The 14024-nt window shown below is 36.3% G+C and overlaps 1 protein-coding gene across 1 annotated transcript in view; it reads left to right on the top strand.

The window, feature by feature from the left end:
• The window catches only part of cacna1fb (calcium channel, voltage-dependent, L type, alpha 1F subunit), a 51055-nt gene that overhangs the window by 14053 nt on the left and 22978 nt on the right, over positions 1-14024 (top strand). Inside the window, 10 exon segments of the mRNA XM_051117547.1 lie at positions 3062-3201; positions 4232-4377; positions 8034-8186; positions 8267-8463; positions 8580-8683; positions 10395-10546; positions 11023-11097; positions 11384-11465; positions 11828-11854; positions 13641-13801. Coding sequence (XP_050973504.1) covers positions 3062-3201; positions 4232-4377; positions 8034-8186; positions 8267-8463; positions 8580-8683; positions 10395-10546; positions 11023-11097; positions 11384-11465; positions 11828-11854; positions 13641-13801 — 1237 coding nt within the window.

Raw genomic sequence — 14024 nt, 5'->3', positions numbered from 1 at the left:
CATATTAATTGTGTTACTATGTGAAATATTTATACTTTTAAAACTCATTTACTTAATTTAAAGTAAACTAATGAAAAAATGTAATTAAAAGTTCATGTCCCAGTCACATTTTCTTAGTTAAATAAACATGTCTTACACTCTCAAAAAAAAATTCTTTTTTATATTTTTACATTAACTATGTAATCAGTATTCTGTTTATTACAGCCAAGTATGGATCTCATCAAGTTAGAGTTTTTAAGCATTTTACATTTATTTCCAAAAAAGGCAGTATTCAAGACAGTAACAATTTAAACAATATACAGTATTTTATTTGTGAACTTATGTTCAGCTATTCTTTTTCAGTGTTGAAAGTTACTTTTAAAAGTAATGCATTACAATATTGCGTTACTCCCTAAAACAGTAACTAATTATGTTACTTAGTTACTTTTTGTGGAAAGTAATGCGTTATATTACTTTTGCGTTACTTTTGTATAACTTTATGAATCTGGGCTGAGCTTGCTTCTTTGTTTTTCCAGCCTGGTCTCATTGTTTATACGTAGGAATTTATACATAACATTTAGAGGCACAAAACATACATTTTTGTACATTTTTATTGGTGCTAAAACGTACAGTTTAGATATATTTCAACGTTTAAAACGTACAAATCGCTACATATTTTTAGCTAAAAAACATAAAATATTTACATATCTTATATATCATTAAGACATATGTATCAATGCCTTTTTATCATTTTATCCACAAGCAATTTAGATTTTTAGCCCTCTTAACCTACCCCCAAACCTAAACCTACCCATTTTATAGCGAATGTGCATTTTTATCATTTTATCAATAAGCAATTTAGATTTTTAGACCCTTTAACCCACCCCCAATCCTAAACCTACTCATTTTATAGCGAATATAAATTGATATAAAACATAACTGACCAAAATATGCAGGGAAATTACTATTTTAGTAATATAATATAGTAATATTATATGTAGGTCTATTCTTGGAAACGAGTGAGCAGCAGAAATCACACAGAACAGAATGAAATGTTATAATGTCATATTAAATAAACAATTAACAATTTAATAATGCAACTGAAAACATAAGATCATTGGTATGACAAATAAAAAGAACTAAAATTAAAATAATGCTGTGATTTCAATATTCATAAGGATTCGTTGTAGGTGTCGTCAATATGTCAGTATTGTGAGTTTAAATGCTGAAAATACGTAAGTATTTGTATGTTTAGATGGTGTAAAAACGTCAGTATTGTACTTTTAGTGTCTGGAAAAATGTGTATGTTTTGTAGAACCACATTTTACGTAAAATGCATACGAATTATCATGAGATCACGTTGGTTTTTCATAAAAAAGTACTATTTTTGGAAATGCCCTTTCACACCAAAAGTGAAATGAATTTGATAGGATTAAATAGATAAAGGATATTTGTTTACATTAAATTATTGCAGGTTTGTGTCGTAGTTTGCATTTCACTTTGAAGTTTTTAATTCATTTTGAGAAATATAAAATCTGTTTTTGTGCAAGTGAGAAGAGTAAATTAAGTCACATTTAGTCTAGAACTACAGTAAGCATCATGTTTACACAGCGCACACAGCTCCTCTGCACTTACCCCTGATTAGCCTTTTTCACAAAAATCGGAAGTGACGTCAGCGCAGGGTAAAGTCAGTTCCGCTACAGGTCTGTGCCTATTATATTCCAAAAGGAATAAAGCCATTAATCGGAGTCATGTCTTATTTAGTAATATATTATTTTATTATGTATATCCCTGGGCACATTATGCAGCGTACATTTACACCCTAAAGTTAATAATGCAAAGGAGAGCAAGTAGAAAATACAATATTACTTTCATAATAAAAAAATGATGTGAAGAGTCATAATGCACAGCCAGCACCAAATAGACAGTACGGCAAAACTTAAAACTGTACTGTATTATAAGTGCTAACATTCATAATTAAATAAACATAGTATTTGTGATGACCAGACGCTGACACAAAGTTTTTGAATAAATGTTTGCTATTTTTAGAGTAAAACACCGGTATATATCATAGTATCATAGTATCTATTTTGTAAAAATAGACTTTGATTCCCGAACTTACTCTTGTTCAGTACGGCCGCTGCTGTCACCGGAAAAACGTTTACCCTGCAAGCGCCAATCCAGAAGCCAGAAACACGGAAGTGTAAAAAAGGCTAATTTCTCTCAGCATGGGGACAGGACAGCTGTCAGTCAATAAATGGGAAACATAGTAACTTGCGTTACTTATTTCAAAAAGTAACTCCGATATTTTCTTGCTAATTCAAAAGTAATGCATTACTTTACTAGTTACTTGAAACAAGTAATTTGATTATGTAACTCACGTTACTTATAATGCGTTACCCCCAATACTGTTCTTTTTAATAGTTAACTTTTAACTATTTATGATTTTTTTCAGATCATCAGTCATCAAAGCTCGATAAATACTAACAGACACTGAAATTTACTTTAAATTTCACCAAGCTGGGTACTCACCAAAAATTCCCACAGATCATATTTTCATGCTATTTTAAGTCTTATTTTGACTTTATGAGGTGATCTAAGTAATGAGTTGCTTACTTATTTTTTAAAATTAGTCTTCTCATTAGCTCCATTATATTGTTCATTCAGATGGATTCGTGAACGTGGATCGCACACAGGAGGCGGGATTTATCGCATGAACCAATCGCAGTCAAACATAACCTGTCATATCCAATCATATCACGATAGAAGCATTGTCTTGTCTGACGTGACTTTCCCCATTTATTCTCAATTACCCCCCACCAAAGTCACTGCATGCTTTAGGGGGTCTGTTAAAACTGAATGGGCTCGAGAGAGAGACAGACTCCAGCTTTAACTTTACCTGCTGGTGTCGCTGTTGGACAATGTTTCTTTAGTAAAACAAGTGATTTATACACTTTTTAATGCTATATTGTGTAATAATGGAGTTGTTTTATTTTTGTACTATGAATTTTTTTCTCATCCAGTATTTTGAGGAGACACTGCCTCCCTTTTAACCCCTTCTTTTTTCTTTGTATCTCTTCAGGAACAAGTTGAATATGTGTTTTTGATCATCTTCACCGTCGAGACGTTTCTGAAGATCCTTGCGTACGGCCTCGTCATGCATCCGAGCTCCTACATTCGCAATGGCTGGAACTTACTGGACTTTGTCATCGTCATCGTAGGGTACGGCACCATCTTTGTCGCTCCAGCCATCCGTCCCCACTTGTTTATTTACTGTCTTTTTAATTTAAAAATGAGTCATAATAACCTGGAGTGACATCACAGCCTTTCCTCCCATGATTCACTTGCATATTAATTTTCAGAGTTGATTTTTATTCAGGTTGTGTAATGGCCAGCAGCAGCTCTCTTATTCGCAACTCTCCACTTGTACTGCTGTTCTCTTTACCCGCTTTTTTTTCTCATTTCTCTCTTTTCTCAAATTCTCTCTCTCTCTCGGATTATCTGGTCAGATCTGGCTGTCAATCCTCTCTCCCATTCGCTCGCTCACTTTCTCATTGTGTCTTAATCTGACCTACAGAGACTAGGCGCTACCATTAATTTCACAAACCAGGCTTTACACATTTCATGTGCTAAAAAAGAATCAGTCTTTTATAGTATGTTACTATTTAAACTCATTTTCTTCCTGCGCACACCATAGAGTGTATTTAAAGAGCGACGATCCCCAGAGCTCTGTCCGTCCTGCTAAAATGGGACTAAACAGCTGTTCTGAGGTCATTAATGGCCAGTTGGTCAGAGTGATGGTTAATTATCTAAAGGAAGATGACTGTGCCAGGCATTTAGCATCTTTTTGAGTATAATTTTGAGAGCTTTTTTTAGTATTGATTAGAGATTTCATTAAGCTCACAGACAGAACCGCTAATAGGCAGGTGGATTTGTTCCAAACACACGGTATTACACATCATATTACTGCTGCTTATAATACTGATGCCATCCTAAGAGTATTTGTGCATGCATGTGTATGCATGAAAGCACAAAGATAGCTGGGATGGGTGCCACAAATATTGTTGCCCAGCCAGCTTCCACAACACTTCACTATAATCATTTGGGAATCAAATTTGTGCTTGTCACGCCGTATGCTTTCAATCCCTTCTAAGAGTCATTTGTTTGAGAATTGGGTTACACTGGACAAGCTGTATGTTTTTGACTTCATAAAAAGTGTTATATGTACTTTTTTGTTGTTTGTATTTTGCAGGTTGTTCAGTGTGGTTTTAGAGACTGTCACGCATAAATCCGGTGAAACAACTTCCCACATGCCGGGGAAACCGGGAGGTCTGGATGTCAAAGCTCTTCGAGCCTTCAGAGTCTTACGACCCCTCAGACTGGTTTCAGGAGTCCCCAGTGAGTTTGTGTTTGTAATAGAAATAAAATTAAAGGTGACCTATTATGTCCCTTTTTACAAGATGTAAAATAAGTCTCTGATGTCCCCAGAGTGTGTATTTGAAAATTTCGCTCAAAATACCCGACAGCATTTTTTATAGCTTGTTAAAAATGCCAGGTTTAGGGTATGAGCCAAAAAGCACAGTTTTTGTGTTTGTCCCTTTAAATGCTAATTAGTTTGTGCTCCTGGCCACCTTTTCAAATGTCCAAATGTCAGAAACTCTCAGTTGCAGTGTTTAGCCTTATATGTTTGAACTGGAACCAGTTTGAAAGTCAGTCATCTGGTTGTACTGTGCATAATAGATGCACATTTATGAATTACACAGACGGGAAGCATGGATAAAAAGAATGACATAACTGGTCTCATTGTGTCAGTGTGTGCTATCACAAACTTTATAAGTTCCACTTGTGATTATGAGCTCGACAAATTCAAGAGTTCGACTTCACATTGCTTTCATATGCAATTTTTAACTACCACATTCCTATATATGATCATTCTGGTAGCATGTGAAGGCACCATCAGTGAAAACAGACAGAGACAATAGTAACTTTAGCAACATTAGCCTTATAGCGTGCCAAGAAGTGCTTTCAGAAAGGCAGTTTGTAAAACAAACGTGTGATACTTAGTCTGGAGCTGACGTTCACGCACAAAGCGTTGGTATTGATCCCTAACCATACAGGGGACGTTACCAATTTTTTTCTGGGACATTTCCCAAAGAAAATTATAACCACAGTGTCCTCATACAGACACCTATGTTCCTTGCAGGGTTCCCACGGGTCCTGGAAAGTTTTTGAAAATAAACATAAATAGGTACAGGTTCTTGAAAGTGCTTGAATTTATTTTTTACAAGAAGTTTTCTGGAAAAAAATTCCACATTATTCCCTCTGCTAACATTTCATGGTCTATGCATACTGCCTTGTTTGATTTATGTTAGTTAGGGTGACCATACGTCCTCTTTTCCCCGAGACATGTCCTCTTTTTGGACCTAAAAAAATGCGTCCGGGCGGGATTTCTATTGCCCAAAATTTCTACAGTCGCCATTCATTGTGTGTTTTTTTGTATTAAAGCTCTATGCGGGACTGTTTTCTTGATCCCGCTCTTGATGAATTTTGGGCCATTACCGCCTGCTGACGCAATCATATGTATATTGAATGTAATTTTCGTGCTTCAGGGAGCCGCTATCATATGCAGAGTATTTAAATCTCTTTTGAATGAGCGGCTATTCACTTTCACTTTCAATTTCGCAATCACACGTACTCTGTATAAAGGGAGCGCATCTTACAAGATCAGATAATAGCACATTATCTGCTGACCAGCAAATCCTCCAGAATGATTTGTCAGTCATCTCTCCTTATTGTCTTGACCCACGATCAGTGAAATCTAATTCCTGCAGCTTGTGTTTGATGTAGGGTTGCCAAATCTGCATTTTTTTTGCACGGAATTGGGCTGATTTTAAGCTGTTTCTAAAGGTTGATTTTCTCCTGTAGGTTAAATGTTTAAAATACTGCATAAATTACATTTGACGGAAATGCTTGTATTGAAACATTTTGCATTCTACCTGTTATAAATCAGTGCAAGATATTACGTTTTGTGATGGCCACTGGTAGAAAGCCTTTTAGTTGTGTTTATGATCAGTCTGCCCAAGGATAAAATATACATTTTAGGTATGGAAATGAAATATTTTGAGTTTTGATGTGGGATATGGTCATTGCACTTTGGGGGCTTTTTAATTATAATAATTAAGTAAAAGAATGGCTTGCCAGAGATCAAAAGGACCATCACTTGGTTTTATGCAAAACAGAAATACGACAAATAGAATATCAGATCTCTGTCATATGACCAAAAATAAATGCAAAAAACAAAGAAAAAAAAATGCTTTTTTGCATAGTTGTATTTGACACATGAAAACTGTAACAATCTTACAAGGTAACACAATGTAACCTTGCTCTCACTTGAAATGTGTCCCCACATTAAGTCCTTGAACTTGAGGGTATTGGATCTGGAAAGTCCTTGAAAGGTCCTTGAATTTGAGGTTAACCAAGGTGTGGGAACCCTGTCCTTGGTGCATCCCCAAACACAGCACTTGTGATGCCTCTTTGGCACTGACATCGTATATTTCAAGCAGGTACAGCAAAAACAGTAGTGGCGGACTGCTGCTTGTCACTCAGGGTTGTGTCTATGCTAATAGTGCAGAGATCATCACAAAAGGCCGGAACTTTTTCGCTACAGTGATGTGTATGTAGGAAGAATCTGGAATGGCTTGTTCTGAGAGACTGTTTATGATTTATTGGGATTACAAAAAAAATGAGTGGGTAGATTTTTACCATTATAGGCTAGTTGTTTTCACACACTGCGGCCACACAGCTGTGTTAAAACACTGTATAAAGTAGATTTGTGTATACTAGGTCCCCTTTAAACAAGTAGATTTGATGTCGGATTTAATCTGATTTTTACTGATGTGTAACTATTCAATGGTATTTTATCCATACAAGAGTGTTATTGTGCTCCTAAGAAGGCATTTTGAGAGATTTTCTATGTAGTGATGTGTTTGTGTGATGCACCAGTGTTTTGAACAGTTATAATATTTGTGCAGCGATCAGAGAGACTGATGTAGCTTGATTCCTCTAGCATCAGTAGACCTGTAGATTCATTCACAGTCCTCACCAATGAGCTTGACTCATGGTCGCAACCAGCGGCTGTGTTGTTTTGCAGTCATTTCAAAATCAGGTCCACTGACACACACTCCTGAATCATTGACCAACTAACCAGAAAGCCATTTATTGCTTGTCTTTACAATACTAAAGAGATGATTTCAAAGAGCGCTGTCCATGGTGCTGAAAACACAATTTCTAATAGCTACTGTACAACAGAGCTCTGGCAAAGCTGGTCAAAATGGCAGGATCATGTAAACCATTGACGCATTCCACCACAGTACATTTAGAAGCTGTGGTGTGGATCTTTCGTGCCTACCAGCATGTATGATGGTATCTCTCCCTCATGTGCTTGCTTGCACGTTAATCCTGGCACTTCTCCAGGATTGAGGCAAGGTGACATTGAATGAGGATACTTCTTCTTGTTCAAATACCCATTACATTTGCCAGAAAACAAACATACTCACTATGTACAACTGTAGTGCTATTTTGTTTTGACTGACATTGTCTTGATTAAAGTAAATTGATGTTGGTGTCAGTCAATCAAAATATCAACCAATCAGTCAGACAGTCATTTATGTAAAATGTTTGCAAAAATGTTGACGAAAAAGATTCTTCATGGTGAGCAAATGTTTTAGTTGACTAAAAAGTTTGGAGTCAGTGGGATTATTATTTTTTAATTAATACTTTTATTCAGCAAGTATGCGTTAAATGAATCAAAAGTGACAATAGAGATTTTCTGTACATTAGCTTATGTTAGAGAAAAATTGACTAAAATAAATAAACATGACTTGAGATGCTGACTACTTTAAAAGACATTTTTTGCAAAAAGACAAAATACTAAACTGATGTAACGGACATAAACTATCAGAATGGGAATGTTTTCTCTTATGCACAAAATGCAGGTTTGAGGTTGCAGGTTGTGATCCATTATGATGATTTCTCTGCTCTGTGTTTGTGTGCAGGCCTGCAGATTGTGTTAAACTCCATCATGAAGGCAATGGTTCCCCTGTTGCACATTTCTCTGCTTGTCCTCTTTGTCATCATCATCTACGCCATCATCGGCCTGGAGCTCTTCATCGGACGAATGCACCGCACCTGCTATTTTATAGGCACAGGTAACCACACACACATAAAATATTTGCATTTTCTGTCACTCTCTGTCTTACTCCATCTGTCTCTCTCTTGTCTTTCTCAGATAATTATGCAGACGACGATCCACTCCCGTGTGCGTTTGCGGGTCACGGACGCCAGTGCCTTACCAATGGCTCAGAGTGCAGGGGAAAGTGGGAGGGACCAAATGGCGGCATCACCAACTTTGATAACTTCTTCTTTGCCATGTTAACAGTGTTCCAGTGCATCACAATGGAGGGCTGGACAGACGTCTTGTACTGGGTAACTACGTAAGCTGTGTCTTCAGATTGACTGTAATGGTCCATAATGAACTGTTGAGGAAGTGATTATGTATGACACTGATACAGCTGCCTTTGCCTGTGTGTTCATCTTTGTAGATGAATGATGCTATTGGTTTTGAGCTGCCGTGGGTTTACTTTGTCAGCCTGGTCATCTTTGGATCCTTCTTTGTTCTCAACCTTGTGTTGGGTGTGTTGAGCGGGTGAGTTTATAGGATAGATGTGTTTGTGGGCAAGTGTGTACAGGTGTCATATCACTTTTTGCCATGGCTGGTTTTGTCCCTACCACTTTATACCACTTTTTAAAAAAAAAAAAAAAAACACTTTTTTATAAGGCTTAATATAGCAAAAATGTCTATTACTGTTATATGTAGTAGAAAACCCATGAAAGATTTAGGTTATTTTAAAAAATCCACATAGTTTTATACATATTTTGGACTATGGGGGCACCATTATTTTGATGATGTCATATGGTTGCACTCAGTGAGCTACTGGCGCTAATTGTTGCTATATTTATCACAACACGACTCTGAAAATAAAATACTGATACAATGACCACAGCTACTGGAAGAGCTTACAGGTGGCGATGGATGTAAGCGTAGGCTTAAACCTAATGCCATACCATTGATTTTTCCCCACAAGGAGTCTAAACGCTCCCGGATATTGAATGATATGGGTTTTTTGAAACAAAGCACTTATGCTAACCAATATATTTGATCAAAAATACAGAAAAAAACAGTAATATTGTAAAATATTATTACGGTTTTAAATAGCTGTTTTTAATGTTTTAATATATTTCAAATTGTAATTTATTCTTGTTATAGCTATTTCATATAAATATAAAAAATAACAACTCAGTTGTTGATTTTGTTAATTTGTGGCTATTTCTAACCTTAATGTTCAATTTTCCCTTTGAAAGCACGAAAACCATGATAGATACATTAGATGTGACAATTTATGTATTAAAACAATCCATAACCCAACTGATATTTGGCAAAAGTAAGTAAGTGCAAACAGCGATATTTACACTAAGTGAAAATAGCAATAGATTCTGTTTACACTATATATGTAAAAATAGTATTTTCTTTCCAATAATAATAATTACATGCTATTTATACTACTAAGTGCAATTAGTGGCAGATATTTGCACCTCATTATTGTAGTACATTATAAAACAATATGCAATAATAACGTATTGCATGTAAGTTATCATTTTTATTGAAATTATTAAATGGATGCCGCTTTGGGACAATAAAGCCTACTCTACATTTACCCCTAACCCTTAAATGATAAACACCTTTGAAGCCGTTATTTTCAGCTTTTCGATTATTTCCTTCATTTTAATTAAAAAAAATGACTTTCTGATGTGTGATGTGAAAAGGGAGAAGAACAAATTTGGTAAAAAGGTGGAACTCGTGTTAATCACGTCAAAAAAAAAATTGCTACGCACTTTATTATCCACGCCACTGTTGCTGTTCTTTAACAGTTGTCTATTGGTGGGCAGAGCGTTGGTGGGCGGAGTTAGTGTAAGTAGCTTCTGTTAACAAAACAGGCTATTTGCACTTAGTTTAATAGACAGTCCATTCATATTTATAAGCTAAGCCTTCGTCATTTCATGACATCATAACCTGTGCATTATACCTTGTTTGCATGAGTGATTGTTTAGCAGAGGACAGCAATAGATGCGCAGCTATCAGATGTTTGACTCACCTGAATGGAAGAATCCCCAGATGCTGAGAGTAGCAGATCTGCAGAGTTTGATTTCCTGCAGACCACAGAATTCCCCAAAGATTCTGCCTTGTGCTGCTTGCATCTCCGTTAAACAGAGTGTGAAAGTCAACAATGTGTGTTTGCCTCTGTATTGTGTGTGTGTGCGTTTGTTTTGCTTGTCTAACAGGCCATACTTGTGTGTAGAGAATTCTCCAAAGAGAGAGAGAAAGCGAAAGCTCGCGGAGATTTCCAGAAGCTTCGTGAGAAACAGCAGATGGAGGAGGATCTGTGTGGATATATGGATTGGATCACCCAGGCTGAGGACATTGATGAGTTTGACGAGGACGGGAACAGACGTGAGAACTCCTCCTCCGTTTAACCATCCAGACACCTTTGTCCCCAATATGACTTGCTCATTGTTGATCACCTGTTTCTCTTATACCAGTTTACCATAAAGAGACAGTTAAAGGGATAGTTCACCCAACAATGAAAATTCTGGCATTAATTACTCACTCTCATGTTGTTCCAAACCCGTAAGACCTTTGTTCATTTTTGGAACACAAATTAAGACATTTTTGATGAAATCCGAGAGCTTTCTAACCCTCCATAGACAGCAGCTACCACGTTTAAGGGCCAATAACGTAGTGAGGACATCGTTAAAATAGTCCATCATTAAAATAAGCACTGGACCCCAAAAAATAAATCATTTTTTTTGAACCATGGGCTTTTTTTCTCCCCCTAACCTGCTTTTCCATTAGTTCCGTTTCTCATTTTGTTCTATTCCATGTCTCTCATTCTTTTTCTCTCTCTCGATCTTTTAATCTCCCCTCAGGTGTGACCTTGCGTGACCTAGCTGATAAGAAGAGGGGGAAATTCGGCTGGTTCAGCCACTCAAACGAAACCCACGGTACAGCCAATCAGAACGAGACGCATGACCCCTTCACTCCCCCGCTGTTCTATATATAGCCTTCTTCAACTTTGTCTGGTCTAATTGTGTAATTTACATCTGGGGCTAGAAATCACATCTCTCGGTTGGACCCATATTAAGTGCTTTGACCCTATTTCAGAGATTGCGTTTCTCCAAAACTGTGTCAATGTGTGGCCGACATTATTCTTTCTGTTTCTCATATACCTATCCTTTTCTGTCTATGTGTATCTTTATGTTTCCCTCTTCCTGTTTCTCTGCACCATAGCAAGTCTTCCAGCCAGTGAAACAGCATCCGAGAACACAGAAAACATAGACGAGGAACACACAGATTGTTGTGCCGCTTGCTGGTAATGATATACGCACACATACATAATATCCATTAAAAATAGAAACAGCATAACACACTACATTTGTCATTGTGTTGTCCTGCCAGCTTACTAATGGAAGTTGTTATCAGCCATAATGGAGTGTCATCCCTTAATTTCTTAGTTGCGGCTCATTATGTTCTCTTTTCTTTGTATTTTATGTGCTCTTGCAAGTCGGTTCATTACTTTGGGCTCTTTGGCTGTCTTTGTTTCAGTATCTGAACTGGATCTTCGTTAAGCACAATGCATCAGAGTGCACATTTTGCCAATTGCTCTCTGTTGTGCTTGTCTTTGAGCTCATTGTCGATTTGTTTTTTGTTTTGTTCACTGTCCATCGACTTTAGCGCTCGCATTATGAAGATCCCGTGCTGGTAAGTCATCGTGAGGACAAACTAGTAGTTCAGGGTCTGCCTACTAGATATATACTTTACTTCGGAAAATACACTGTGTTTTGTCTTGTTTAAAGCATAAATCTAGCTAAATTTAGTTTATGCTTAGAGGTTCATGATTAAAACAAAGCAAGAAATTTGCCAGTGGTGCAATAAAAAATAAGCTTAAAGGGATAGTTTACCCAAAAATAAAAATTACCCCATGATTTATTCACCTTCAAGCCGTCGTAGATGTATATGGCTGTCTTCTTTCAAATGAATACAGTTGGAGTTATATTAAAAAATGTCCTGTCCGTGTCTTCCAAGCTTTATAATGACAGTGAATTGTGTTTGAGATTTTGAAGTCCAAAAAAGTGCATTCATCCATAATAAAAAGTACTCCACATGGCTCCAGGGGTTAAAAAAGGCCTTCTGAAGTGAACTGATGTGTTTGTGTTAGAATAATATCTATATTTAAAACTTTATAAACTGTAATCTCTAGCTTCTGCTGACTGTCGGATGCGTGTCTTCTTGCTGCAGTTTACGCCACTCTCTCGTTTATGGCAAAGCTAGAGATTACGATTTATAAAGTTTTAAATATGGATATTTTTCTTACACAGACATATCAATTTGATTCAGAAGGCCTTTATTAACCCTCTGGAGCTGTGCGGAGTACTTTTTATAATGTGTGGATGTACTTTTTTGGACTTTAAAATCTCAACAGCCATTCAATGCTATTAGAATGCATACTTTTTAAATGAACTTCAGTTGTATTTGTCTGAAAGAAGGAAGTCATATACACCAAGAATAGCTTGAGGGTGAGTGGGTGAACTATCCCTTTAAATGGATTAGAAAATAAAAATTTGCTAAAAAATGTACTCATCCATAGGCCATCCAAGATGTAGATAAGTTTATTTCTTTATCAGAACAGATTCAGAGAATGCTCACCAAGTGAGAATCCTCTACGGTGAATGGGTGCCGTCAGAATGAGAGTTTAAGTATATATAAAACATATATCCACTGGTGAGCATGTGATGTTACACTAAATTACTCTAAATCTTTTCTGATGAATAAACAAACTCATCTACATCTTGCATGGCCTGAAGGTGAGTAAAATTGTAGCACATTATTTAGCAGACTATTCCTTTTCTAACTTAAGATATATTCTCAGAAATTTAGTCTTATGTTTTGCAGTTTTGCTTGAAAGTACATTTATATTGTTTTAATGATATTTAGATCTATTAAGGACAAAAATATAGATAGATTTTTTTATTTTTTTTGCAGTGCATGCCCTCTAAAATCTAGTGCTGTCAAAAGATTAATCTCAATTAATCGTATCCAGAAGTTTTTGTTTACATGTGTTTGTACTGTGTATATTTATTGTGTGTGTATATATATATATATAAATATATGTATATGTATAAATACATTATATATATATATATATATATATATATCAATTAAAATATATACATATATATATATATATACTGTGTGTGTGCGTGTGTATTTATATATACATAATAAATATGCACAGTACACACACATATATTATGTAAATAAAATTTATTTTGGATGCGATTAATCATGATTAATCGTTGCACAGCACTACTTTGATCACATGGTTCATGATTTATTGTTTTGGACATTATGTATATCCATACTAACGTGTATTTTGTTAAAACAATACGCATACATATAATATGCATAATAATATACATACATGGGTATAATTAATTTTTTTATTTGAATGTAAAAGATGTTTGTGCTTGTGCGTGTGTTCGCTTAGTCGTGCCCTCCGCCGCTGGAACCGTTGTATTCGTAGAAACTGTCGTACAGCAGTGAAATCTGTGACGTTCTATTGGTTGGTGCTGATCCTGGTCTTCCTCAACACGGCTCTCAGTGCCTCCGAACATTATAACCAACCAGACTGGCTGACTGACGTTCAGGGTATGTAGGTGTTTCTAAACATCACCTTACTGGCATGGCATGCGTACTGTCCTACAGCATAGGCCACATGTTTATTTATAGCACTCTGTTAGCTGATGTTTTCTCACTGCCCTGTCTCTCCTGAGGTTTTAAGTAGGAGTCCATCATGGTGTTACCAATGACCTACATGTTGACAAAAAAGGTTGGGATGTAATTACGTCTATTTAACCGCCTCTCTTTCTGT

The sequence above is a fragment of the Labeo rohita genome, chromosome 8 (assembly GCF_022985175.1).
Source record: "Labeo rohita strain BAU-BD-2019 chromosome 8, IGBB_LRoh.1.0, whole genome shotgun sequence".
Classification (NCBI taxonomy): Eukaryota; Metazoa; Chordata; class Actinopteri; order Cypriniformes; family Cyprinidae; genus Labeo; species Labeo rohita.
The sequence above is the reverse complement of the archived record's forward strand: the minus strand, read 5'-3'. Positions and strand labels throughout refer to the sequence as shown.